Source organism: Sceloporus occidentalis, unplaced genomic scaffold (genome assembly GCF_023333645.1).
Source record: "Sceloporus occidentalis isolate IW3139 unplaced genomic scaffold, rSceOcc1.0.p SCAF_10, whole genome shotgun sequence".
NCBI lineage: Eukaryota > Metazoa > Chordata > Lepidosauria > Squamata > Phrynosomatidae > Sceloporus > Sceloporus occidentalis.
The window spans coordinates 39,173,585-39,198,639 of NW_028316990.1; the positions used below are offsets into that span (position 1 = coordinate 39,173,585).

Here is a 25,055-nt window from a genome sequence, read left to right on the forward strand (position 1 = left end):
CAGGGCTGCTTTCGGGTAAAGACAGCCTTTCCCCCGGTTTGTTGCTTGTAATGGCTTTCTATGGGGTGAACGTCCATTGAGCCTGGAGAGACCTACAAAGGCGGGACAGAACCAAAGGGAGCAGCGCCAGGAAGAGGCGCCTGGGGCCCGCATGGCCCACCCCGCGCCGGGCCTCAGCTTAGGCTCCTGGGCCTCTGTCTGTCTATCTCCCGGAGGCAGGGCGGCCCAGGGCAGCCTTATCGGGCCCAGATGGCGGAGGGAGGGCCCTGGAGGAGCCACTCCCGGTCCCGCCCAGCAGGGCCCGGGGCCCCGGTCTTCCTGGGCAGCAGGGCCACCCGGAGCCTCCCTCCTCGAGGGCAGCGTTTGTGCGGAACCCAAAGGCAGAGCAGGCGGACAGATCCCGCAAAGGGCTGCACCTGAGCAGGAAGTGGGAGGAAGGCACTTCCGGGGGCGGGGCGAAGCCTCCACTGACTGCGCGTGCGCGGACGCGGCGGCGCCGGCCTTGAAAGTGCTTCGGGCGCATGCGCGGGGCCCGCTCTGGCCCTGGCTGCGCCGCCTACGGTCTCGGGAGCCGCGGCGGCAGAGGATGGCGGAGGAGCGCTCCAGCCCCATCAGCGTCATCCTCGTCAGCTCCGGCAGCCGCGGCAACAAGCTCCTCTTCCGCTTCCCCTTCCAGCGCGGCCCCGCCAACCCCGCCGCCAGCACCGGTGAGCCGGCAGCCAGGCCCCGCCCCGGAAGTGGGCCGCCGGGAGGGAGGGAGGGAGGGAGGGGCGGGCCCGTTGCCATGGCGACCCCAGCTGCGCTCGCGGCCCCCCCTCCCTCCCTCCCTCCCTCCCTCCCTCCTCCGCTGCCGCCGGGATGATGGGAGCTGCAGTCCTCCTCCGGAGCAATTTGCCAATGGAGTGCAGTTCCCCTCATCCGCAGCCAGTGTGGCCCAGGCCGGGAACCATGGGCGTTGCAGTGGAAGCACTGAGGGGGTCTGGGAGTCCCAGGGCCTTCTCTTGGCCCCTTCTTGCCTTTGCTCTCTTTATGTCCTACTCGGTGTTGCATAAACCCTCATCCAGCAACGTAAAACCCCCGCCAAGGGGCGAAAAGCCACCGGGAGGAAAGCCTTGGCCTGCCTTTTGCTGTGTCTATTTTCGGTTCCGATGGTACGGAGGGCCTCCCCTATGCAAGTCTCTAGTCGGAAAATGGACCGAGGAAGCCCTGCAGCCAGGGGCCATCCTCGCCCTTGAGCCCTTGCAGAGAAGGCTCCCTCTCCAGCCGGCCTTCAGGGCCACCACAAACCCTGGCTCCTGAGAGCATTGTCTAAGGCCTTTTCCCATTCTTTCCCTTTGCTTCATCCTTTCGCTCCTTTGTTACAAACCCCAAAGTTTTACCCTGTCAAAAGCCATAATTCTGGCCCCCAAACCTGCCCTGGACTTGCGCCTGAGGTCAACATACAGCCGCCGGGTACAGAGGGTCCATGGCCCTCAGTCTGTCCAAGTTGTCTGAGCTCATGCACTTGGAGCTAATAGTTTCAATGTTAATCTTGACCATCCTCTGTTTCCGGTTTTCCAAAGGGAAGCCGCGGAGCAGGTACGCAGTGAACAGCATTGGCGACAGCGTGGAAGACCCGGATGGCGACGCCAGGTAAGTGTGGCTCCTGGTCGCCAGGGCGCTTTGAGTCGGGGCAGGCGGCGGAGCGCATGCTTCCATGTCAAGCGTCAAATGGCCCCTGGCTCCTTTACAAGCAAGCCCTAGCTCCCTGTGTTCTCTAGCTAGGCAGAAGGAAACGGACACAGGCAGGTCAGCCCTCCTGGGATGGAGCCTCTTGCACTTCCAGAACCAGAGGCAGGCAAGCCGGTGCCTCCCAGCTGTGTACTGCAGCTCCCATAATCCTTAGGCAGTGGTCATGCTGTTTGGGGGTGGTGGGTGTTGAAGTGACAAGCATCTGGAAAGTACCAAGTTGCCTCTCCTTGGTCCCCTCCAAACCTTTCAAGCTAAGCCGAATCTGGCTGTTTTGAAAGACTAAGCCCCTAGAAACAGAGCCCTCTCAGCGCAGGAGCCCTTCCCTGGCCAGCTCCCGGTGTGATCCATCTCCGTCGAGGGCAGGATCCTGACTCCCCTGTCAGCCAGTCTTGCCTGGGCCCACCTGGGACTCCCAGGTCTTCACCCCAGGGACCTGGTTCCAAGGAGGCCTTGGGCTGGTTGTCGGCCTGACCCAGCCCTGGTGATCCCTTCTCCTGCCTTTATTCCTGCCAGTGCTCAGGCCGAGTGGATGGTGTCCTCCCTTCCTCCCAACAGCTCACTTTCAGTCTTTCATGTGTGTTTGAGGGACTCCGAGAGCGAGGCAGTCAGGACTGAATTGCTAACTGTCCCATTTGGTAGTGTTTTAGCGATGCACCTGGTGTGCCTTTGCCTGGTCTGTTTCCCAAGAGGTGCTTATGCCTCCTGTTCCTGTTTTCAGAGAGCCATGTCCTCTCACTGAGGAGCAGGTGGTGTCAGGGTAAGACCAAATGTTCTGAACTGGCAGTGCCCCGCTCCCCACTTATGGCTTCCTTTCTCACTGCCCTCTCCTTGTGCTCTCTTTCTTCATTTCTGTTTCCCACCAAGCTGTGGATTAACTGCACTGGGGGAAAAGAGGAGTGGGAGGGTTCTGAGGGTTACAAGGAAGGGCATTGCCCCCCACCACTTGCCACGTGGAAGGACTCAGGTTCCCAGCCCTAGCAGTCTCTTTGTGAGGGGGGACATGTTGGCAGGCCTGGTAGGAAGAAGTGGCACCAGAAATGCTGCCAGTCTGTGTGTCTGAGTCCAGATGTGGAGGGGGGCAAAGGCAGGCACTTGTGGTGGCACCAGGCTTGTGGTCTCCGCCTTCCTCCCAAAGAAGTCCTTTGCACTCCACAAAACCTGGGAGCAGGGCCTGGGATGACACAAGGTGGAGGGAAGTTACCTCTTTGTTTTCTGGTTGTCTTCTAAAGTTAACTTTTAAAGGATGTTTATAGAAACATTCTGACAGGTGGATGATCTTGTCTTTCTTAAGGAGCACTCTACACCCAAAGCTTAATGTCAAGAAAGATGCTTGTCTCACAGCAGTTTGTTCCTCTGCTCTGCCACATGTTCCCATTCAGTATCAAGAGGAGTCCCTGCTCATCCCTGGCCAGATTGTTCTCCTCTGGTGCTACAAAGGAGTGTGAAACCCATCAGGGGTGGGTGGTTATAAAATGGCAGAGGGTTCCTGCATTCTGTCTTGTCCTGCACCGTCCTCTGAGCAGTTGCCTGCCTGCCTGCCCCCTTCCCTCCTTGCTGACTCTGCTGGGTCTGATAAGGGGCAATCTCTTGGAGCCTCAGTGGCAAAAAGTGAGGAGGCGGCTGCTCTTAGGATGCAGCCCCAGGGACAGGCTCAGCTCAGGAACAGCTGTTGTTGCAGAAAGACTAGTCTCCTTCCCGAGAGATTGAAGCCTGTCTTGTATTGCCCACAAAGACGCGTGTGAAGGTTGTACTTTGCTCAGTTGGGTGGCAAGGCTCACATGCTGGTGGAAAGCAGCCAAAAACACAAGCAAGAGCTATTACATATTGTCTTGTTCTTTTTCTTTACAATGAGGAAAAATAGGACAAGAAGATTGGCCTTGCATCTCTTCTAGGTTATCTGCATTTATCCACGTAAGACTAGATCTGGGGCCAGAGGGGTCTCCTTGTCCAGAGAATGGGCCCAGGAAGCCTGTCTGAAGTGGCCTGGAATGCATTTGGGTACCCCTCATAGATCAGAGACAGTGTACTATTTCCTACATGGAGAGACTCTCTGGAGGAAAGTACCCCATGTGCTTTATCAGTGCAGGGGCAAACCTGTGGCACTCATTATCACCAGAAGTCATAATGGCTGCTGACTTGGATGGCTTTGAAAGGGAACTGGATTGATTCCAGGGGGTCAGGGCTCTCAGTATCTCCTGGTCAGGTTGGCTGTTCCATCCAGTGCCAAAGGCAGCGTGCCTCTCTGCATCGGTGGCCAGAGAATGCCAGGTGAATGAAAGGGCATGGAGGGGTCAGCCATGGATAGACTAAGCAGGATCCTGGACTCTGTTTTGGTCTTGCTTTTCTGAGGTTCCCAGTACAGCTTGGGATCCCAGAGGCAAAGGGAGAGTGAGGGGTCTTCCAGCAGGAGTGTGTGTGTGTGTGTGTGTCTGTGTGTGTGTGTGTGTCTCCCCAAGAGAGAGGCTGGTCCATCAGGCCACCAGTTGTCAAACCCCAGGGGCCTGTGGGAAACCTCTTTCCTTCCCTTGCTGGGCTGGTGCTCCAGAAGACAGGAGAGGCAACCCTTCAGAGTGCCAGGGAGCCTCTGGGGAGCCCTTTTGAGAAAGGCCCCCCCCCCCCATTTTTGCTATGGGGGCTGCTTTGGCCCAAGCTGCTGCTGGCCCCTTCTTGCTTAATGGGGGAGGCCTGCCTAGAAATCCAGGACCTTCAGCTAAGGCCAGCTCTGCCTCCTTTCTCTGTTCCTCCTCCTCCTCCTCCTCCTCCTGAGTGCTTGTTCTCCATGCGGAAGATGCATGAGCTGCTCTGCCCTCTTTGTCTGGGATGCTTTGCCTTCCAGTAATTCCCGTGATTGGCAAGGCGTGATCTTGAGGGTGCCTCTTAATTGCCATCATGGACAGATGGGATCCAGGGTATTCCACAATGTGTGTGTTTATTCTTCAATGCTCACATCATATGGAATATTAATACCCCGATACTGGCTCTGGTACTGTTCCTCGGGGAGGTGGGTGGGGAGGGGAGGCAGCCGAGGAAGACTTTAGTGATGCCTGGGTTTTCTTTTGAAGGTTTTCAGACGTCATCCTGGCAACAATTCTGGCTACCAAGTCGGACATGTGTGGCAAAAAGTTTGAGTTGAAGATCGACAATGTCCGTTTTGTGGGCCACCCCACTCTGCTGCAGCATGGCTTTGGGCAGGTAGGGGCTGCAGGCCTTTTTCTTCTGAAGCTGAGCGTCTCCTTGTTGCCCTGATTCTGGTGCTCCCGACCACCTTAAACAAAAGGGGTTTGCCTGCTCAGGTGCCTTTCTTCTCCCATCATGGACTTACTTTAACCTTGTTCTCTTTTGGGATGGTGTGCCTACTGTCTTCCTTTGCTTTGCAGATCTCCAAGACAGACCCCTCCCCAAAGAGAGAGATGCCCACCATGATTCTCTTCAACGTTGTCTTTGCCTTAAGGGTAAGGATGCCCAAGGATTGGGTCCAGTTTTGTCACTCCAGCGAGTGAGTGACCTGGGCCAGGGCCTCTTCTCAGGCTGAGCAGGCCTTGTTTTCCATGGGGGTGGAGGGGTGAGGGCTCCAATTTCCCCAGATCCACAGTCCCAGGTAAGGAGGCTCCCTCCAAGGGTGCCAGGGTGCAGTTGGCCAGCCCAGGGAGGGAGGCTGTGCCTGCCTGTGGGTGAGTAAGGTGATGCTTTGCATGTCCTGGTGCCAGACTCTGAGCTATGGATTTCTCCAAGGCTGGGGCAGGGGGCAAGGGGAAGGGCTCCTTTTGGGGTAGGAGGGGAGGAAGGTGAGGGCCACGATGTGGCGGCTGGAGGCCTTTCCGGTCTTACGTTTGCAACTTGCAGGTCTGGTGGGCCAGTGCCCCCCACCTTCTCATCAGCCGGGTAAAGCTGGGAACAGAAAGCTGTGACTCAGCAAGCATCCCTGTCCTCTGTTGTGCTGAGTCATGGCTTGCCAGGTTTGGGCAGCAAGTGATATGCTATCAGCGGTCTTGTCCTCCAGCTCCTTAACAGGCGCTCTGCAGCTGCCCAGCCCCACCCACCCTCTGCTTGCCTTTCCAGCCTCACCCTCTCAGCTGCAGGAGGCTGATAGCCTCCCTGTGTTTTGCCTTCCCTGGGGCCAGGGCAGCCCTCCAGCTGGGGGTGGAATAGGGGCCCTCATTGGCCTTAGCTGAGCATGGCCATGCACCAGAATGCTGCTGGGCTAGAAGCCAAGGCATTTTGGTGCCTCTGAGCTAGACCAGCACATCTCCTCTCTGCCAGCCAGATCTTGAGATGAGGTAGAGGGGTCTGGTTCCAGGGTGGCTGGTGAAAGTGTGCCCAGTGGCCCTGCGCGGAGCCTCCCGTCCATCCTCAACTGCTTGCGGTCTTAAGTGGGATGAGAGTAGGGGAGAGGCCAACCCCCCAACCCAGCATGAAGAGCCCAGGACTAGCAGGTGCATGGAAGCCAGTCGGAGCTGCTGGGCAACCCTCTTCTGGGTGTCCAGAGAGCCACAACCCATGTACCACTGGGAAGGACTAAGAGCATTCTCATCTTCAAAGGCCTGGAGAGCATGGACTGGCCCTTGGGGGTGGGTGGGCTGTAGGCACCAGTCAGGAGGCCTGGTTGTTGAGAGAGTGGGGGGTATTCTCTTTGACAGTTAGATCAGGACTCCCTCCTGACCTCCCATGGGGCTGACCTCTCATCGGGTGACTTCTGCTTGCCTCCCCTCCACAGGCCACAGCTGACCCCTCGGTGATCAACTGCCTGCACAACCTCTCCCGGCGGATCGCTATTGTCCTCCAGCACGAGGAGCGACGCTGCCAGTACCTCACCCGTGAGGCCAAGCTCATCCTAGCCATCCAGGACGAAGTGTCGGCCATGTCAGAAAGTAAGCTCCAGGGGCTGGGGATGGGATGACCAGCTGGGGTCCCCCTCCTCTGCCTGTGGAGGGCAGGGCCCAGCAGCTGCATAGCAGTGCCTCTCTCAGCCTGGCCCCTGATCTTGGCACTTCCCATTTGAGCCTAGCTCTTGACCAGCTGGCACCCACCCGGCTGTTGGCAGAGGTCATGCGCCAGCTTGCCCTGTGTGTGGCCATGTATCAGTTGCATGTCCAGTCCTTGGACCTGCCAGACCCTGGCGCTTTGTACAAGCAGTTTGGCTTCTTAGTTGGCAAATAGATTAGCTGAGGTTGAGGGATGGGCTATGCTGGGTAATCTTTTTGTGTGTAAGGCACTTCAGTTTTCTTTCTCCCCTGCAGCCACAGAAGGCCCCCAGTCGCCCTTCCTCCACATCCTTCCCAAGTGCAAGCTGGCCAGAGACCTCAAGGAGGCTTATGACAGGTAAGGTGCTTTATGCCAGCCCTCCCTCCCTCTCTTCTGCTGTCCTGCAGCCACAGGACACTCTCGTCTGTGGCTTCCACTCGGTGCAGAGGCTGAGCCAGGGCCTCCCCTGGGCCTCTCCTGCTTTGCCACAAGGTGGCACTGGCTAGTTGTAGTTACATCGCAGTCTTGGCTGCCAGAGGCAGTGGAAGTCTGTCTTCCTACTGTTCCCAGGACAGGGTGGGGACTCTTGGGTTCCATAAGCGGAAAGGAGCATGGCGGGAGGAGGGTCTGGCGTCCCCAAGAGAAGGACGATTCGCTCCTGCACATGCCTGCATCCAAGGAAGGGTTTGGCTGAGGCAGCAGAGCAGGCCTTCCCATGGCAGGACAGCCCCAGTACTGAGTCCTTCCCCTGGGATGGCCTGCTTCAGCCTTGTGCTTCCTTGATAGTCTGAAAGCCTTTGCTCCCCCCTTTGTGGTGCTTCTTTCCTTCTTCCTTTCTCCCTTCCCTCCACCTCTTTCTCGGCTGCTTCCAGAGACGGCTCCCTACCCTGGCATGGAAACCCTGCCTGCAGGCATACCCAGTGCGTGATTGGAGTCCCCCCCATCTGCCTGTTGCCCCATATGTGTGTGGGGTGGTGTCTGGTCTCCTCATGTGGCCTGTTTTGCCCAGGCTGCAGCTGTGGGGACTTTTGTGTCTTGTGGAGCCTGATGCACCCGGTTCTCTTTCTCTAGCCTCTGCACAACGGGGGTTGTCCGGCTGCACATCAACAGCTGGTTGGAAGTGAGCTTCTGCCTCCCTCACAAGGTCCACGATGTTGCCTCCCATTTCATCCCACCAGAGGCCATTGAGAGGAGCCTGAAAGCTATTCGGTAAGGCCTCTTGAGTTGGGTGGGGAGGCTTTTGGCCCAGGGCTCCCTGGCCACCACATGCCCTCCAGATGCCTTGGGATAGCTTCACCCGCACCCTGCCCCTGGCGACTATGACTGGGCTGATGGGAGTCATACACATATCCTTGAGGGCTTCCATGAGTCCTATCTCTGGCTCGCTGGCAGAAACACCTGCCCCCTTCCCTCAGGATGGGACATGTTTATGGTCACCTGGCAAGTTAAAGGAACCAGCTCTCGAGCCAGGGTTCTGTCCAGCTGTGCCAGGAGTTGTGGCGGAGGGTGGCGGAGAACTTATCTCTTTTTCACAAGGGGTCTTGGATTCCCTCCCTCCCGAGACCATAGTCTTGTGTAGGTTGTTGAGGCTCCTGTTGTGATGGGATGTCTAACTCTCTCTGCTGTGGGTGTCTGCTTTGCCCCCGCCCCGCCTTTGCAGACCTTACCATGCCCTGCTGCTATTGAAGGATGAGAAATCCCTCCTCAATGATCTCCCGCTGGACTGCTCCCCAGCCCTGGTGCGTGTCATCAGGACCACCTCTGCTGTGAAGAACCTACAGCAGCTGGCCCAGGATGCTGACCTTGCGCTGCTCCAGGTGAATGGGGGACAGGAGGCCCCCCCTGGTGATTGGAAACATCCCCCCTAGGAAGAACTGGCCTACTGAGGCCAGACCACCATTTGCCCAGGAGCCAGTAGGGGTTCTGTAGCTGAGAGGCTGTTGGTAGCTCCCAACCAGAGAAGGCTGACTGCTTGGATGTAAGGTCAGCGTTCAGCCCTTGGCTCAACGGGTCCCACCGCCAGGGTGTCAGCTGGTGGCTCCCACCCACGTTGCCCATGCGCCAACTGTGGCCACGTTACCAAGGGGTGGTGGGAGGAGGCAGCCTCCTTTCCGGCCAGAGGTGGCAGGATGCACCCTGCCTCCGGGCGTTGCCATACTGCAACCTCTCTGGAGCTGCAGTGTGCCTGTCCCTGAGTGCCTACTGAGTGCCCACATTCCCTTGGCTCCATCCCTCCTGTAGGTGTTCCAGCTGGCAGCACACCTGGTCTACTGGGGGAAGGCCATAATCATCTACCCATTGTGCGAGAACAACGTCTACATGCTCTGCCCCAATGCCAGCCTTTGCCTGTAAGTGCATGTCTCTAGACAATGTGCAGTGGCCACACAGCTGGGCAAGGCCAAGGGAACCTGGGCTGGCCGCTGTCTCTCAGCCTGGCCCTCCCAGGAGAGCTGGTGAGAGTGAACCAGGGCAGCCTGAGCCCTATTGAAGGTGGGGAGGAGGAAGAGATCCCGTGGAAGGTCTTGACGGACTCCTCCTCCCCCTCAGTTACTCCCCTCTAGCTGAGGACTTCGCATGTCAGTTCCCTGGCCATGACCTGCCTTCCGTCCTCTCCAAGTTCTCCTTGCCCGTCTCACTGGCAGAGTTCAAGGACCCCCTGGCTGCCCCTATGCAGGAGGTGAGTAGACCATCCCTGGCCTTGGCTGGCTCTGAAGTAGCTCCCTTCAGAGGCTGCTGAGAAGTCCACCTACTCTCCTGCTACTCAAAGTGATCTCCTCCTTCTCCTCTTTGGCCAGACACAGCTCATCCAGATGGTGGTCTGGATGCTTCAGCACCGGCTCCTCATCCAGCTCCACACCTATGCCTGCCTGATGGTGCCTCCCAAGGAAGAAGACCCCCGCACCAGAGTGGAAGAGCCCCCCTTGGCTGCCCGGGTGGGGGGCCGCAGCCTCAGCACCCCCAACGCCCTCAGCTTTGGCTCTCCAAGTACGGGATCCGGCCAGCTATTCTTGGGGAGCAGTTGGTCTGCCCAGGGCTTCTGACCCAAGGGATTGGGCAGTGGCTGCAGCCTGCAGGGGAGAGCCTCTCCAAGTCTTCCCCACTGGTTTTGTGGGGCCCACTGGAGCCTCCCTACCTCTTCTGTGTAACCAATTCTGCATGAGAGAGCAGGGGAGCACAGAACCAGCCTAGTTTCACCGTGAAACGTCCTACGTGTTCACTCCCACCTCCAGGGCTTCCCTCCACTTCTCTCTCCCAGACAAAGTGGGACCCACTAGCTGGGACCCCCCCCCCCCTTTGTAAGCCATCTGGAGGGCAGTCCTGCCATGCAGAGTGCAGAAGGGTTCCCTGCTTCCGCTGCTAGGCCCACCTGCACCTCCTCATTGCCCTTCTCTGCCAGTTGCACTCAATTTGCAAACCTCTCAGCACGCAAGCTCCCCTCCTGCCTCTCCCAGGAGAGAAGAGCTGAAATGCTGGAGGCCCTGCTCCTTTCCCCCAGGGGAGCCCCTGTGGGTTTGCCATACATGCCGCCATCAGGCTCCATGCTGGCTTTGTTCCCCTCTGCAGCCAGCAGCGATGACATGACTCTCACCAGCCCCAGCATGGACAACTCCAGCGCTGAGCTGCTGCCTGGTGGAGACTCCCCTGTGAACAAGCGCATGACAGAGAACCTGCTGACCAGCCTCTCGGAGCATGAGCGGGAAGCCATTCTCAGTGTCCCGGCTTCCCACAACCCTGAGGATCTGCGCATGTTTGCCAGGTAGTGAGGGAGGCTGGCAGGACACCGAGGGGCAGCCTGCCAGAGATTGGCCTGGACATCCCCCCCCCCCCCTGCTGAAATGGTCTGGTTCAGAGTAAGAGGAGGAGAATGGGGTCCTGCAAACATCTCTTTTCCCCAGGCTCATGCTAGCAAGGAGGAGGATGGGCATTGCAGTCTGTCACCTTCTGCTGGGTTCCCCATGCAGGGCTCCCTGTAAAGCCCACACGATGGATGGAGTGTGCCACAGTGCCCTACTGTGGAGAGAGGGGTCTTCTCCTCTTTTGGAGGGAAGTGCAAGTGGAAGAGGGGGCTACTCTAGCCTCTTCCTGAAGCTGAGGGGTTGCTGGCCAGAGCACCTCCTCCTCTTCTGCGTTTTCCCTGTAGGGGAACCAAGATGGTCATTGCTGTTTCCGCTGGGCCCAAAGGCTGAGCATCCCCATTCCTCTCCACTGACAGGCTGCTGCACTACTTCCGCGGGCGGCATCACCTGGAAGAGATAATGTACAACGAGAACATGCGCCGCTCCCACCTGCTGATGCTCTTCGACAAGTTTCGCAGCGTCCTGGTCGTGACCAACCATGAGGACCCCATCATCTCCGTCTTCCAGTCCTTCCACAAGTGAGAAGGAGGCAGAGACCCTCACTGACTATGGGGGCCAGGGGCCAGTGTGGACGGACTTCCTCCCTCTTCAAGATGAAGGACTTGGGGCACCAGAGGGCGGGGGTGATGGCGGGAGAGAAGGCTAGCCCCTGGCTCTTGAGATGCCAGCGACGATGCCCACTTGTGCCAGGAATTACTTCTGGCTCTCCTGTTTGCACCAGGGTCATGGGCAACGACAGCCCTGCAGTGCTGCCTGTGTCTGTGGGGCAGCAGGAGCTAGTTGTTACCAATGTGCCTGCTCAGGGGCAAAAGCCATTAATTCACTGTTGGTGGGGAATGTGAAATGTCTTTAAGCCCTGCTGTGAAAATACACCCTGAATGCTTCCTCCACTCTGTGCGTCTCTGTGTTGGGAACCCACCAGTTCCATGTCAGGGGAAGGCGCGCACCGGAGTGGGGGAGACGGCAGCATGGCTGTAGCTTTCCTGCAGCCTTTTCTAATTAGCAAGTTTGGTGCCTTGTGTGGGACGCTGCGCAGGGAGAGCGCTTGTAGGGAGACTCCCTGCCTCTTCCGCTGGCCTGGTCTGGGGGCTGGTATTAGGCTGTACCCCTGTCACCCCCATTAACCAACCCTTTGCCACTGCCATAGTTATGTCCCTGGCCACAGTAGAGGTCAGTGCCAGGAACGCCAAGCACTGTGAGGCTTCTGTCCAGGTTTGGAGATGTGCCCCCCTGGGCTGAATACAGACAGGGCAAGCCCATTTCATGCAAAAGGAAACAGCTTTATTTATTCACATAAATGGGGAAGCCCTTTAAAAAAACCCGGCAGGCCTCAGGCCCCACAACTTGACCCCTGGCAGCAACTGTCCTTTCGCGCTGCGCTTTCTGGTGCCCGGCTTCAGCCAGGGGTCTGGCGGTCAGCGGCCTCCTCTGCTCTCCTGTCGGCCACGCTCACGCACCTGTTCCCCCGGAGGTAGAAGCGCAAGGGCTTCTGGGCCCAGTCGCCGCTGATGCCGATTCGGCTGGTGCAGACCACGGGCTCCTGGCCGGGCGCTCCGGGGCCAGGCTCCAACCAGATGGCCGGGTGGCAGGCCAGGTCCTCCTGGTCCAGGCTCTTGTCTATGGCCAGCGCCTGGCACAGCTTGGACGGCCCGTTGCACAGCTGCCGGTCTTTGAGGGGGGTGGCCGGACCCTTCCTCCGGCTGAGGAGGTGCCTCTGCTGCCGCATGGCCTCCAGGCCCTGAAGGGGCTCCAGGGAGCGGAGCAGGACCGCCGCCCCCTCCCCTGCAAAGCAGAGGCAGAGGTCCGTCTGGGGCAGCCCCACAGCCCCTGCCCCGGGGGTCTGAGAGTGGTCTGTGGGCCTCCCTGCACCGCTCCCTGCCTTCCGCTGGAGGGCGCCCTGGGGCAGAAGGGAGGCTCTGCGGGGCCTGAGTTCAAGAGCAGCAGGCGGGGGAGGCGGGCTCCTCCTCCTGCCTGCCTGCCTGGCCTACCTTGGCTGGAGACGTTCAGGCAGAAGTAGAGGCCGTAGACCTGGTAGACGTAGAGCGTGCCAGGCGCCATGAACATGGCGGCGTTCCTGGGGGTCCGTCGGCCTCCGCTCGAGTGGGAAGCGCTGTCCTGGCCGCCCAGGTAGGCCTCGGTCTCCACGATCCGCCCCCGGAGCTCCTGCCCCCCGGGGAGCCTCCGGACCAGGACCTGGGGGCGGCAGAGGGAGGCTGAGGGGGAGGCCCTGGTTCAGATGCTGCGCTGCTGCCCGCCCAGCCCCTTCCTCCCGGCTCACCTTCCCCAGCAGGGCCTGGGCCAGGCAGACGCAGGGCTGGCCGAAGAAGGCCGACCCCAGGCGGGGTGCCGGGGCAGGAGAGGGCCAGGCCGCCCTCTCGGAGACCCCCCTCGTCGCCGCCGCCGCCGCCGCCTCTCCGGAAGGAGAGGGCCGCTTCCGACGGAGCAGCATGGCCGCCGGCGCCCAGGAATGGAGGGAGTGGGCGGGGCCTGGCCTGGAGAGCCCCAGCAGGACGGCCCTGCCAGGTAGGCCAGGCGGAACCCCGGCCTCCGTTTCGAGGGCTTCAGTGGGCAAGGCCCTACGCTTCGCGGGTCACTCTCCCAGGGCTATAATGGCCAGCCCTGAGTGAGGACCGCAGCCCCGTCAGCCCCAGGGCCAGCCAGGCCTTTCGGCTTCTCTCGTGTTGCAGGGAAGCCAAGGGCGGCGGCTCCCGAAGGGAAGGAGGCAGGGAAGGGCTGCTGCAGCTGCTGCCCAGCGAAGGCGGGCTAAATATAACCGGCCTGGAAAGCCCCGGCCGCCCTCTGCGCCGCCGCCTCCTCCTCCGCCTGGGGCTGGCGTCTCGGGGGCGGCTGGCAGGGAAGGAAGGAAGGAAGGAGGGAGATGCCTCCTGGCCCGGTGAGCCTCCCCCGGGAAAGGCAAGCCGGTGGGGGCCGGAGGGTGGGCAAGGGCCCCGCGGACAGGCCCTTCCAGGGCAGGGCAGGGCAGGGCAGGGGGCTGGGCCCAGGGAGCCCGAAGAGGGGACTGCTCTGAGGGGATCCATGCCCAAAGGGAGGGGCGGGTCTGGGGCTGCTCCCTTCCTTCCTTCCTCCCTCCCTCCTCCTCCTCCGCCGCCGAGGGAGCGAACTCAATGGGGCCATTCTTCTCCCTTCCTGGGCACAAAGGGGCCATTCAGGGACCCTCCTTCCCTCCCTCCGCCGGACATTCATGGAGACAAGGGAGGGAAAGGGCAAGGCCCCATGGCAGCCCCGGGCCCCTGCCGGCCCTGTCCCTGCCCCGCCTCGGCTCCGCTTCAGGAGGAGGAGGAGGAGGAGCCCCTTCCCCTGCGCCTCCCTCTCTGCCTCGCATTCCTGAGCCCTGACTCACGGCCCGCCTCCTCCTCCTCCGGCCTGGCCTTCCCCGCCCGGCGCTCCGCTCCCGGAGGCCGCCCTCCCTCCCTCCCTCCCCGCTGCATGGCCGCCCTCCCGCTCCCGGCCCCGCAGCTGCGTCCAGGCCGGGCCCCACCGACGCCAGCAGCAGCAGCAGCGGCACGGAGCAGGCCCCGGAGGCCCAGCGCCCGGCGGTGAGCACGGCCCTCCTCCCGGCTGGGGCAAGCACTCCAGGGCCGCCTTCGGGCCTAGGATCCCCTCCCGAGGGACCTCTGCCAGGCCCGCTCCAGAGGCGCCCTGGGAATTGTAGTCCACGAGGGGCGGCGGGGCGGGGACCGCTCTCTCTCTGCCGGGGAGTGGAGACTACATTTCCCAGGGTGCCTCGGGAGGGGCGCTTCCGGCCCTCCAATGGCAAGGGAAATGGCGGCGGCGGCGGCGGCGGCGACTTCCGCTCCGGGGCCGGAAGGGCTGGCGGTCCGGCCGTCGGGAGGCGGAGGCGATGCGGGTCAGCAGCGGGGCCTCTGGGCGGAGGACGGAGGGCCCCGGGGAAGGTCTGAGCCCCGGAGTCCGAGGGAGGGCTGGGGAGGCAGGCGCCCTCGGCGGGCAGACCCTCCGTTGCCCTCCCTGGGGCTGGAGCGGCTTCCCCCCGTGGGGCGCCGGGGGCAGCCATCTGCGCATGCTCAGGAGCCTCCCTTGGCTGGAGGGAGAGCCCCCTCGGAGGGGGAGGAAGGGGCTTGGGCCGGGCTTCGTGGCTGCCTTCCCGGGGCCCCCCTCACCCCTCCGGCCTCCCTCTCTCCAGGGCCCGCAGCTGAAGCGGAAGCATGTCAGGGGGCCGCAGGGACAGCACCAGCAGCCTCCAGCGGAAGAAGCCCCCGGGTCTCAAGCTGGACATCCCCCTGCCAACCTCCCTGAGGGCCGGAGGGGCCGCCGAGGAGCCGGCCTTGGCGCAGGTACCGGAGACCAAGCGGGGCCTCCCTTGAGCCACTCTTTAAAGTGGGAAGGCAGGATCAAGAGGGGCTGCGGAGGGGCAAGGGACACAGGGCCCCAAAGGGTTGGAGGCCCTCTGACCCGCTTCTGACTTGGCTGCAGGGGTCCGACCTGCCCTCGGGGTTCCTCTGGCAGCCCCCCAGGCGCCAGGCCTTCCTCCGGAGCGTCAGCATGCCTGCCGAAAACACCCGCCTCCCGTCTCCCCACCACGAGGGCCGCCGGCTGGGGCTCCAGCGCCAGACCTCCATCACCCAGACCATCCGGAGGTAGGAGCCGGCCGGGGGGCAGGGGAGGGGTAAAGGACCTCAGAGGTGGGTTCTGGCTCGCTGGCCCCAGTGGAAGCCCATGGACAACTGGCATGTCACCAGGCCGGGGCTACTGCTGCCACGCTGCCCTAGGGAGGTTGCCCCAGGACAGTGAGCTCTGGTTCTGGCCTGGCTGGCTGGCTGGCTGGGAGAGCAGCATGGAAGAGGGCATGACCAGCAGAGAACCGTCTCCTGGCCCTGGCCTTGGATGGCCTGAGGGTCCTGCTGCCAGCATCTTTTTGGACCCTCCCAATGGGCAATAGTGGGTTTGCACCCCCCTCAAGCCTATCTGGGATCTGTGCCAGCCTTTGGAACACTGGTTCTCAATCCATGGGTCATGACCCCTTGGGGATCAAGTGTCACTTTCATGGGGGCTGCCTAAGACCGTTTTCAATGGTCTTAGGAAACGAAACATTGCAATTTTATGGTTGGGGGGTCACCATAATGTTAGGAACTATCTTAAAGGGTAGTGACATTAGAAAGGTTGAGAACCACTGCTTTGCAGCCTTAGCTGCAGGGTTCAGTCAGGGTCAGATGGAGGCTTTTCGGGGCCTTGAAAACCTTGCTGCTGTTTAGGGAGTTTTGTGCCTGATGTGTTGCCTCACACATGTGCAGAAACAGCCAGGCTTGAGCCCCAGGGCCTCTGCATGGCTGCCATGCTCTCCTTCCTTCCTTTCTGGCCTCCCACTGTCTCCCCAGAGTGCCCTCCCCATTGGGAACACTGTCATTCCTGCCCCATTGCCCCCCCCCCCAAAAAAAAACCTGGTACCTCCAGAAGAGAGTGTCTTACTGTCTCTAGAAAGCATAGCAAACAGGATGTGGCACCCATAGAGGAGGACAGCATCCCTGGGCTCAACTGGGGTATGTGGCATCCCACCCCCAGCAGCTAGAGGGGCTCTCTTGAGCAACCCCTATAAGAAGCTGGCCCCTCGGAAGCTTGGCAAGGCTTCCTTCCTGCCTCTCTGGCAATGTGGAGTGGGAGAGATCAGAATATGGTCCTCCTCCTGCCAGCCAGAGACCCACCACTCTTTGTGGGGCCATGGGGCTGCCCTGTTCAGCCTCTTCCCCCAGCATTCCTTATGCATAATCCCAAGAGCGGGCCCAGGGTCCAGAGGATAAGTTGGCCCTTGAGCAAGGCTGAGGGGACAAAGCCAGGACCCCCAGAGGCCTCAGGATGGGGGGAGAAGGCCCTTGCTGACCCTCTCCCCCTTCTGGGCCCTCTCCCTCCTCAGCTCTCTCTCCTTTGCGGCAGGCAGGTGCACTTTGAGAGGACTCAGACCCTGCCCATTCACGGGCGCCAGGTGGGCAGGAGGCCCTGTCTGAGAAAGCGCCCGTCACTGCCCAGAACACTCCTCAGGTATCTGCAGTGATGGTGTGACCCCCTTCTCCAGTGCATGCCTGTGTGAGGTGCATGTGGGTCCTTGGGGGCAGGGCCTGCTCCACCGCCCCCACCCACGACATCCCTTCTCATAGTCAGAGGCTGGCGGCCTGATCCACTGCCCCTCCCAGGGAACCTGGTTGCTGTGCCCCTCACTCTCCTCCTGGGCCTTGCCCGACAGACCACCACCGGTACCTCCCTGAGCCTTCCTTCCCTCCCCCCTGTGCTGTGAGCGAACCCCTGCTAACCAGGAATCCCCTAGGACTCTGCCCTGTCACAGATGCCACTAACCACGAGAGCCACATAGCTAAACCTGCCCCTGGCTACAGAGCTAGTATGCTGGGCGTCTGGGCAGCCATCTTGGGGTCTGCTGCCTTTGCTTTCTCTCCCACATCGCAAGGCCTGTGTTGCTGGGATCCTGGTGGAACCTGTCTCAGATGTGGAAGGGCCAATCAAGGGCCTTTCTGGATCCTCACATGGGTTTGCCCGACTCTCTGCTCTTCTCTTCAGGGGCACGGCAGACTGGTTTGGCATCAGCAAGGAGAACGATGCCACGCAGAAATGGCAACGGAAGACCCTGCGCCATTGCAGCCTGCGGTATGGCAAGCTGAAGCCCCAAGTCATCCGTGAAATGGACCTCCCTAGTCAGGACAACATTTCTTTGGCCAGCACTGAGACACCACCCCCTCTTTACGTGCCCCCTTACCAGCTGGGCATGCAAAGGGTAAGTGGGCGTGAAGGTGGGAGGCTGGGCAGGCAGCTTTTCTGGGGCCACAGTATGTGCCATTCTCCTTGCCTATCTGCTTCTGGCCTCAGAGAAGGGGGGCAGGATCTTCACACCTTGGCTGTAAACTAAGTCAGAAATAGCCCCTGAGAGCAGATCCAGAAGAAGGAGATCCAGACTCCTCTTTACTGCAGTGCTGCCTTCTCCCCAGAGGCTCCCTTTCCTTTGCTCCTGACTGACTGATGCTCTCTCCTCGGGGGCAGATAATTGACCCGCTGGCACGTGGGAGGGCATTCCGGATGGCTGAGGAGAACGACAGCTACAGCGCGCCCCATACTCCCATCACGCCAGGGGCCACTTCGCTCTGTTCCTTCACCAGCTCCCGGTCGGGCTTCAACCGTTGGCCCCGGAGGCGGAAGCGGGAGTCGGTGGCCAAGATGAGTTTCCGAGCTGCAGCTGCCCTCATGAAGGTAAAGGAAGGGCATGGCATGGTTGGCAGGCAGGGGAGGCCTCCTCCGAGAGGATGGCAGTGGGGTGGGGTTACGGCTTGATCTGGGACATTCCTGAGCCTTTGGGTGGGAGTGGAAGGAGGGGTTGGGGGGCATTAGCAAAGAGAGGGAGATGCTGGCCTGGCATGGCAGTGGTGAGTCAGGGGCCATTCAAGATATCTTCTCCCTCCAGTAAAGGAAAATAGTTGTGAGCTGCCTCAAGAATTAATTTGGGAAAAATTCATTTGAAATAAAATGCATGTGGGTTTTTTTCTTCTCAGAGAGTATGCAAGAGCACACGGGGATTTTGTAATAGTGATGATGATAATGATGATGATGATGATGATAATATAGATTATACCTCCTGCCTCTCCCACGGATCGAGGCGGGATTACACCCTTACAATTTACAATCAATACAGCACTAAAATACTCACACTGAATTTACCAAGAATTCCTATTAGTTCTCTAAAAATTGCAATTTGTCCATTAGCCAACAATCAGAGTCAAGGAAGAGCAGTCGTCGTAACCGTTTTATATGGAATGCAGTGGATAAGCCCACCAGAAGAGATCCGTTTTGAGTGCCTTCTTCAAGGCCTCTAAGGTAGTAATGAGACGGATCTCTTCCGGTAGGCCATTCCATAATCTTGGGGCCGTGGCAGTGAACGCCTGATGTGAAGTTGTCATTAGCCTGGTATTATCATATTCTAGTAAGAACTTCCCAGATGTTCTAAGAGTGCGGGGCGGATTATGTAGGGAGAAGCGCTCCTGCAAGTAACTCAGGCCCGAGCCATGTATCTTTTCTATTCTCATACAGTGGAGATAGAATTACCTGAACTGTGTGTTCTTATGCACAGGAAGTAAATAAGCCAAGATTTATGTCTCTGGCTTTTAAAGGGCAGTTGGATGGCCACTTCTCAGGGATGCTGTAGCTGCAGATTCCTGCCTCCTCAGGGGTTGGAGTAGATGACCCTTGGGGTACCTGCAGCCATGCCATTTCTGTGACCTTTCCTGCCTGACAGGGCCGTTCTGTGAAGGACAGCACCCTCCGGAGGGCCCGACCCCGCAGCTTCACCCCAGCCAGTTTTTTGGAGGAAGACACAGTGGACTTTCCGGATGAGCTGGACACCTCCTTCTTTGCTCGGGTAAGGCTTGGCGGATGGGTGGGTAGACAGTGCCAGCTGACCGGCACCTTCTAGCCTTCCACTGCTGACTCTCCCTTTTCTTGCCCAGGAAGGAGTCCTGCACGAAGAGTTCTCAACATACCCCGATGAAGTTTTTGAGTCGCCCTCTGAAGCTGCCATCGGGGAAATGGACATGAAGATCCAGCTGGACCAGCCGGCTCTCACAGGAGGCGCATTGGACAGAAGTGAGCTGGAGAGGAGCCACCTGATGCTGTGAGTCTCCTGGGGATCCGTGGAAGGAGGAGGGAGCAGCAGAGAGCTGTGCAGCACTTGGAGGGAGAGGTGCCATGACTCCAAAGGCCCTGTCTCTCATTGCTCAGGCCAGGAGAGCTCCTCTGCCTTGGGAAGCCCAACCAACTGAGCTGGTTGCCTCTCTTTGGGGGTTTAGCTGTGGGAGGGCAGGGGGGGCAGTTCCTGGCCCTGCTGCTCCTCCTTCCCATCCTCTTCAATGCTGGGCTTCTTGTGCCTCTGGCTTGTGTGGTGGACCTTGTGGCACAGGCATGTCCCTCTGTGTTCCAGCCCCCTGGAGCGTGGCTGGCGGAAGCAGAAGGAGGGCTCAGCATTGCATATGCAGCCCAAGGTGCGCCTGCGGCAGGAGGTGGTGAGCCTGGGACTGCAGCGGCGTGGCCAGCGCATCACAGTGCCAGTGCGCAAGTTCTTTGCGAAGGAGAAGCGTCCCTACGGCCTGGGCATGGTGGGCCGGCTGACCAACCGGACATATCGCAAGCGCATTGACAGCTTCGTCAAGCAGCAGATTGAGGACATGGATGACCACCGGTGGGTGGCTGGGCGGGCTGCCTGGCTGGCTGGCTGCTGGGGAGCAATTTTGCTCCCCTGCTGGGCTTGAGCCCCTGATGGCTTCTCCCTCTCACCCACGCAGGCCGTTCTTCACCTACTGGGTCACCTTCGTCCACTCCCTCATCACCATTCTGTCCGTGTCCATCTATGGAATTGCCCCTGTGGGCTTTTCCCAGCATGAAACGGTGGATTCGGTGAGTTGGAGGAGCAGTAATGGGAGAGGGGTGCTGGAAGGCTTCCTAGGAGGCTTTCTGGGGGAAACGCTGACCAGCAGCCCCAGGGGGAGAGGCTGCCTGGGGCGGTGGAGAGGCCTCATCTGTGAGAAAATGAAGAGCTGGGACTGTGGTCAGTTTCTTGAGCCAGTCGTGAGGGAGGCACTGCTCCTGGCCTCTCCCTGCCCCATTGCGTCTGTGGGAAGGGTGGCTGGCCAGTTGCAGCTCCCTCCAGCCCCACTCCCTTCCCAGCTTTGCCCTCTTTCCCCCCACCCCAAGATTTCTTTTCTTCCTGGCAGGTCTTGAGAAACCGTGGTGTTTATGAGAATGTGAAATACATCCAGCAGGAGAACTTCTGGATCGGGCCCAGCTCGGTGAGTGTCTTCACCAGATTTCACCCTCACAGCCCTCACAGAAATGTATCTGCACCCCCAAGCCCTCCACCCTGGCAACCTAGGTGCCCACCCCAGCTCTTCCTTCCTGTAGGGGATTCCACCTTGGGCACTGTCCTGGCCACAGTGCCACTGAGGATGGTACTGCATCTGTTGTCCCTTTCCCAGGAAGCCCTCATCCACTTGGGCGCCAAATTTGCCCCCTGCATGAGGCAGGACCAGCAGGTGCACAGGTTCATCAGTGCTGCCCGCGAGCGGGAGAAACACTCGGCCTGCTGCGTGCGGAACGACAAGTCTGGCTGCCTCCAGACGGCCGAGGAGGAGTGCTCCGTGAGTGCATGCCACATGCCCCTGAGGGATCCCTTCCAGAGATGGTTGGGTTGGGTTGCGGTTTCCGTTGTCTAGGGGCCACCCCCTAAGATACAGGGCTCTTTCGCTGACCCTCACCATGCTTCTTTCCTTTAAAGTCCACCTTGGCTGTGTGGGTGAAGTGGCCACGCCATCCCAGTGCCCCCCTGCTGGCAGGAGATAAGCGGCAGTTTGGATCAGTGTGTCACCAGGACCCCAGGTAGGTGCTGTCTGGCCACTCTCTGTGACTGTGGGTACGTGGTGGGAGGGGGCATAGCCAGGCAGCTGCTGTTTTCTGCCTCCCACTCCCTCAAGTAGGCCAGCTGTTCCTATTACCAGAATCTCCTCTTTATGGGGAGTTTGGCTGAGGGTTTGGCAAAGCTGAAGAGAGCGAGCTGGCCTTCCCCCACCAGTGCTGGGGCTCTGGAACTTCAGGCCTGCCTGGTGCCCACCCTGTTCCAAAGCCAGCTGCCCTGAGCATCATCGGACACTCCTCTGCAGGGTATGTGAGCAGCCGGCTTCCATGGATCCCCATGAGTGGCCAGATGACATCACCAGGTGGCCGGTAAGTCTTGTGGGAAAAGGGTGAGACTCTCTGTCCCCAACTTTGCACCGTCTCCTCCATTACTGTCATTCACAGGGGTGTCCAGGAAACAAGGTGAGGGACATTTCTATTAGCTGCTACATGACTGCTTTCCAGAGAGGTTGCCCACAGAATCCAGGCTTTCTGCTTGGGATGCCCCCCTCCAGAGCCAACTTGTTGGGCCATCTGCCCCAGCTTTCAGGCCTTTCTCAAAAGATTGGTGGGGAGGTGAGGGAGGAGACCAAAATGCTCCTGGCTTCTTTTCTTCCCCCAGATCTGCACCAAGAACAGTGCTGGCAACCACACCAACCACCTCCACATGGACTGTGTGATCACTGGTCGGCCTTGCTGCATCGGCACCAAGGGAAGGTAGGGGAGGGTCCCTGTGCTGACCAGGCTGGGTTGGTAAACCCCCGCACCCCAGAATGCCTAGGATTCCTCTTGGGTTGGGTGGCTCCCCTTGGCACTTTCCAGATCAGTTTCCAAAACTCAGTTTATCCAAGAACTGTCAGAGGGAGCTGGGCCAGAGCCCTTGGGAACCCTTGCCTCATTTGTTGTGCTTCTGATGGCGCAGAACTAGACCAGACAGTACCTCACCCCCATCTCCACCCCCCAACATCCTGGCGTTGTATTTAACTTGCTGGTTCTCGGGATTCTCTCTTCCCAGGTGTGAGATCACCTCGCGGGAGTACTGCACCTTCATGCATGGCTACTTCCATGAAGAGGCCACTCTCTGCTCCCAGGTACGCCTGCTGCACTGCCCCTCCTCCCCTGCAGTCTCCCTTCTGGGGCCCTGCTGGGGCTGAGCGCAGGCTCTGTGCCTCTCCAGGTGCACTGCATGGATGACGTTTGTGGTCTCCTCCCCTTCCTCAACCCAGAGATCCCGGATCAGGTCTACCGGCTTTGGTTGTCACTCTTCCTTCATGCGGGGTAAGGTTATGAGGGGGCAGAGCATTACCAGCTCAGGCTGCTTATGGGGGGATGCTGGGGGAGTTTCTCTTCCTTTTCCCTGGCAGGGACAAAGTGTGGGGCATGGTACTGCCCCCTACCTATCCCAGCCCCTCTCTCTTGTGCCCACAAGGATCCTGCACTGCCTGGTGTCAGTCTGCTTCCAGATGACCATCTTGCGAGACTTGGAGAAACTGGCTGGCTGGCATCGCATCTCCATCATCTACTTGCTGAGCGGCATCACAGGCAACCTGGCCAGCGCCATTTTCCTGCCATACCGTGCAGAGGTATCTCTCCTAAACCCATTTTCCCCTTACCCTCTATGGCCAAGGTGGAGAACTGCCAAGCCCTTGAGGGCAATCCCACCTCAGGGCACACCCCAGCCGCCTCAGCTTTTGTGCTCATTTGGAGACATCCCTTGCCATTTCCATTCAGGACACAGATGGCCCAGAGGCTGCACCTGAAAACAGCAGCTCCCACCCTTCTTCCTGCACCGTCCCCCCAACTCTGGGCCTGTTCTCTTCCTAAAGAGGGGTTATCAGCTCCTCCGTGGAGCCAGTAGGTGCAGTGAAGGTTTAGAGAGGGCAGCCAGGAAGGACGGGTTTCAGGGGTACTGCCTGCCTCATGGGAGCTTCCCCGTTCCCTCAGGTGGGCCCCGCCGGGTGCCAGTTTGGCATCCTGGCCTGCCTCTTTGTGGAGCTCTTCCAGAGCTGGCAGATCCTGGCGCGACCCTGGCGGGCTTTCTTCAAGTTGCTGGCGGTGGTGCTTTCCCTCTTTGCCTTCGGCCTCCTGCCCTGGATCGACAACTTTGCCCACATCGGTGGCTTTGTCAGCGGCCTCTTCCTCTCCTTCGCCTTCCTGCCCTACATCAGCTTCGGCAAGTTTGACCTGTACCGAAAGCGCTGCCAGATCATCGTCTGCCAGCTGGTCTTTGCCGGGCTGCTCTCCGGCCTGGTGGTGCTCTTCTACGTCCATCCGCTCCACTGCGAGTGGTGCGAGGTCCTCACCTGCCTCCCCTTCACCGACAAGTTCTGCGAGAAGTACGACCTGGACGCCCAGCTCCACTGAGGCCGGCTGGGGCTGGCGCCCGCTGCTGCCCCCCATTGCCTTAGCTCAGAGACTGTATTCTGCCAAGGGAAGGTCTGTGCCTTGTTCGGTTTTACTGAACCCTTTTTGCTGCCATATTTTTATTACTGCTAATGCCAAAGTGGCCTTTTTAATGAGATTTATTACTTGTTGCCCAGGTGGCGATTAAATACACAAAGTAGCGTTTTAGCTACATTTACAAATCTCCTGAGTGACTCTGACTCTTACTGTTGACCAATGGGCCCCAAACGCACCGCTGCCACTGGGGCCAAGACCCTGAACTAGGGCTGATCCATAGGAAAAGCTGCTCCTGGTAGTTGGGGCTTGGCTCTTGGCTGAGTTTTCAGAAAGCTCCCTGGCTCTGCCCCTGAGTCGCTACCAGGCCCCTGCTTAAAGACCTCCACAGTCGCTCCGTCTCATGCTTTATTGCAAAGGCCCCTGGAGGCCTCTTCTGGCCCAAGGCAGCCATCCAGCCATCCTCCTGCTCTCTCCCCCGGTGACCTGTGTCCTGCAGGGCAGGCCTCTGCATGTGGCTCCCAAGGGAGGGCCTCTTCCCACTCAGAGAGAGAGACAGGCAGCAGGGCTCTGGTCAGCTTGCAGGAGGGCTGTGCCTCCATGGCTGCCCCCAGGGAAGGGCCAGGGAGCCTTCCGCAAAGGCCAGCTTCCCTCCGGCGGCAGCCAAGCCAGAGGCTCCAGACTCCCTCTCTCTCTGGGCTGTCTGGGGCTTGTCTTTCATTTCCGGAGCTTTTTCACGAAGGTGACTTCATCCCGGTTCCGGATGCCGTACCTAAAGGCAGTGCGCCGGGCGTTACTTGCCTGCCAGGCGCTCCCTCCAAGCCCTCTCCCCTCCTGGCCTCCCAGGGCCTGGCTCCAGGGCTTTGGGGGGGGGGTTTGCTGGGCCCCTTCCCAGCCTGGGCTGCTCCCCACCCAGTTCCCCGAAAGAAAGGAGGCTCACTCTCTCAGTTTCTTCCTGTCGTCAGTCAGCTTCTCTCCTCCGAAGGCCAAGCAATACGTCCGCCACACGTACCTCCTGCGGGGGAGAGGGGTCCGGGGATCAGGGGGGTCCCAGCAGCAGCAGCAGCAGCAGGGCCCAGGGCCGCCTCCCTCCCTCCCTGGCTCCCTCCCTCGGGGCCCAGGGGTCCCTGGCTGGCTGACCATCCGAGGTGCTGGACGCCGCCCTCGCGCTCCTGCCGCAGCTGCACGAACCGCTGGATGGCCTTCTTCAGCTCCGCCACGCTCGCGTTCTGCACCACCACCACCGCTGCCGAGGAGGAGGAGGAGGAGGAGGAGGGCGTCAAGGCAGGCCCCGGAGGAGCAGGGCCCCCTCCCTCCCTCCCTCCCGCCCCACCGGAGCACTTACGGAGCGGGGCCTCGGGGGCGTCGGCTCTGCGCACGCGCACCGTCATCGCCTGGCCGTACTCCAGCGCCACCTGCGAGCCGATCTCCTCCGCCGTCACCTGCGGGCGGGGAAGACAGGCATTGGCGGACACGCCCCTTCCGGCCACCGCCCCGCCCCTTCCGCTTCGAACTCCGCCCACCTGCGCAGGGAGGTCGCAGAGCAGCGGGTCCCGGACGAGGCGGGCCAGGCCCGACTGCCAGAGCGCCAGCGCCGCCGCGTGCGCCAGCTCAGCCTCCTCCTCCTCCTCCTCCTGCTGCTGCTGCTGCTGCCGCCCCTGGGGCTCCGGCGCCTCCATCCCTCCCTGAGCCCGC

At 60.1% G+C, this 25,055-nt stretch overlaps 4 protein-coding genes across 21 annotated transcripts; 2 read left to right on the top strand and 2 right to left on the bottom strand.

Annotated features, from left to right (window-relative positions):
• The first annotated feature begins 227 nt into the window (after window positions 1–227).
• NPRL3 (NPR3 like, GATOR1 complex subunit) lies at window positions 228–11,440 on the top strand. Of its 3 annotated transcripts, XM_089539901.1 has the most exons (14): window positions 228–707; window positions 1,563–1,632; window positions 2,450–2,488; window positions 4,794–4,923; window positions 5,109–5,183; window positions 6,446–6,599; window positions 6,969–7,050; window positions 7,765–7,902; window positions 8,354–8,510; window positions 8,935–9,041; window positions 9,241–9,370; window positions 9,489–9,678; window positions 10,258–10,450; window positions 10,907–11,440. In XM_089539901.1, the coding sequence occupies exons 1-14, from the start codon at window positions 587–589 to the stop codon at window positions 11,070–11,072; spliced, it is 1,752 nt and encodes a 583-aa protein (XP_089396027.1). In that variant the 5' UTR covers window positions 228–586; the 3' UTR covers window positions 11,073–11,440. The 3 variants fall into 3 exon arrangements, with proteins under 3 accessions (XP_089396027.1, XP_089396028.1, XP_089396029.1); XM_089539902.1 differs by lacking the exon at window positions 2,450–2,488; XM_089539903.1 differs by lacking the exons at window positions 1,563–1,632; window positions 2,450–2,488 and having other exon boundaries at window positions 689–707.
• A 369-nt stretch (window positions 11,441–11,809) lies between these two features.
• On the bottom strand, window positions 11,810–13,001 carry MPG (N-methylpurine DNA glycosylase). Of its 2 annotated transcripts, none has more exons than XM_089539909.1 (3): window positions 12,829–13,001; window positions 12,539–12,743; window positions 11,810–12,332 (listed from the first exon to the last, which is right to left on the bottom strand). In XM_089539909.1, the coding sequence occupies exons 1-3, from the start codon at window positions 12,997–12,999 to the stop codon at window positions 11,947–11,949; spliced, it is 762 nt and encodes a 253-aa protein (XP_089396035.1). In that variant the 5' UTR covers window positions 13,000–13,001; the 3' UTR covers window positions 11,810–11,946. The 2 variants fall into 2 exon arrangements, with proteins under 2 accessions (XP_089396035.1, XP_089396034.1); XM_089539908.1 differs by having other exon boundaries at window positions 11,810–12,377.
• A 403-nt stretch (window positions 13,002–13,404) lies between these two features.
• RHBDF1 (rhomboid 5 homolog 1) lies at window positions 13,405–23,548 on the top strand. 15 transcript variants are annotated; one of them, XM_089539892.1, is made up of 19 exons: window positions 13,411–13,443; window positions 14,713–14,863; window positions 15,003–15,166; window positions 16,438–16,562; window positions 17,094–17,307; window positions 17,571–17,777; window positions 18,817–18,939; window positions 19,028–19,191; window positions 19,498–19,755; window positions 19,859–19,970; window positions 20,288–20,362; window positions 20,549–20,710; window positions 20,848–20,948; window positions 21,230–21,293; window positions 21,586–21,680; window positions 21,979–22,054; window positions 22,141–22,241; window positions 22,393–22,546; window positions 22,908–23,548. In XM_089539892.1, the coding sequence occupies exons 1-19, from the start codon at window positions 13,429–13,431 to the stop codon at window positions 23,325–23,327; spliced, it is 2,781 nt and encodes a 926-aa protein (XP_089396018.1). In that variant the 5' UTR covers window positions 13,411–13,428; the 3' UTR covers window positions 23,328–23,548. The 15 variants fall into 15 exon arrangements, with proteins under 15 accessions (XP_089396017.1, XP_089396018.1, XP_089396024.1 ...); XM_089539898.1 differs by having other exon boundaries at window positions 21,586–21,675; window positions 21,978–22,054; window positions 22,190–22,241; window positions 22,908–23,249; XM_089539894.1 differs by lacking the exon at window positions 13,411–13,443 and adding an exon at window positions 13,952–14,107 and having other exon boundaries at window positions 16,458–16,562.
• On the bottom strand, window positions 23,470–25,039 carry LOC149306575 (U11/U12 small nuclear ribonucleoprotein 25 kDa protein-like). Its single transcript, XM_089539910.1, has 5 exons — window positions 24,884–25,039; window positions 24,706–24,802; window positions 24,501–24,606; window positions 24,301–24,375; window positions 23,470–24,132 (listed from the first exon to the last, which is right to left on the bottom strand). Exons 1-5 carry the CDS (start codon window positions 25,037–25,039, stop codon window positions 24,078–24,080), a joined length of 489 nt encoding a protein of 162 aa, XP_089396036.1. The 3' UTR covers window positions 23,470–24,077.
• Between the last annotated feature and the right edge of the window lie 16 nt (window positions 25,040–25,055).

What these genes read in the sequence shown, in the direction of transcription:
- RHBDF1 (XM_089539885.1), top strand. An exon ending in AGGAGCCGGCCTTGGCGCAG is followed by an intron (nt 14,864 to 15,002) that starts GTACCGGAGACC and finishes ACTTGGCTGCAG; the next exon opens with GGGTCCGACCTGCCCTCGGG. An exon ending in GTGTGTCACCAGGACCCCAG is followed by an intron (nt 20,949 to 21,229) that starts GTAGGTGCTGTC and finishes ACTCCTCTGCAG; the next exon opens with GGTATGTGAGCAGCCGGCTT.
- NPRL3 (XM_089539901.1), top strand. Translation starts at nt 587, where the DNA reads ATGGCGGAGGAGCGCTCCAGCCCCATCAGCGTCATCCTCGTCAGCTCC. An exon ending in CAACCCCGCCGCCAGCACCG is followed by an intron (nt 708 to 1,562) that starts GTGAGCCGGCAG and finishes GGTTTTCCAAAG; the next exon opens with GGAAGCCGCGGAGCAGGTAC. An exon ending in AGGAGCCTGAAAGCTATTCG is followed by an intron (nt 7,903 to 8,353) that starts GTAAGGCCTCTT and finishes CCGCCTTTGCAG; the next exon opens with ACCTTACCATGCCCTGCTGC.
- MPG (XM_089539908.1), bottom strand. Translation starts at nt 12,999, where the DNA reads ATGCTGCTCCGTCGGAAGCGGCCCTCTCCTTCCGGAGAGGCGGCGGCG. An exon ending in CCCAGGCCCTGCTGGGGAAG is followed by an intron (nt 12,744 to 12,828) that starts GTGAGCCGGGAG and finishes TGCCGCCCCCAG; the next exon opens with GTCCTGGTCCGGAGGCTCCC. An exon ending in CCTGAACGTCTCCAGCCAAG is followed by an intron (nt 12,378 to 12,538) that starts GTAGGCCAGGCA and finishes CCCCCGGGGCAG; the next exon opens with GGGCTGTGGGGCTGCCCCAG.
- LOC149306575 (XM_089539910.1), bottom strand. Translation starts at nt 25,039, where the DNA reads ATGGAGGCGCCGGAGCCCCAGGGGCGGCAGCAGCAGCAGCAGCAGGAG. An exon ending in TCTGCGACCTCCCTGCGCAG is followed by an intron (nt 24,803 to 24,883) that starts GTGGGCGGAGTT and finishes CCCCGCCCGCAG; the next exon opens with GTGACGGCGGAGGAGATCGG. An exon ending in GACAGGAAGAAACTGAGAGA is followed by an intron (nt 24,133 to 24,300) that starts GTGAGCCTCCTT and finishes CACTGCCTTTAG; the next exon opens with GTACGGCATCCGGAACCGGG.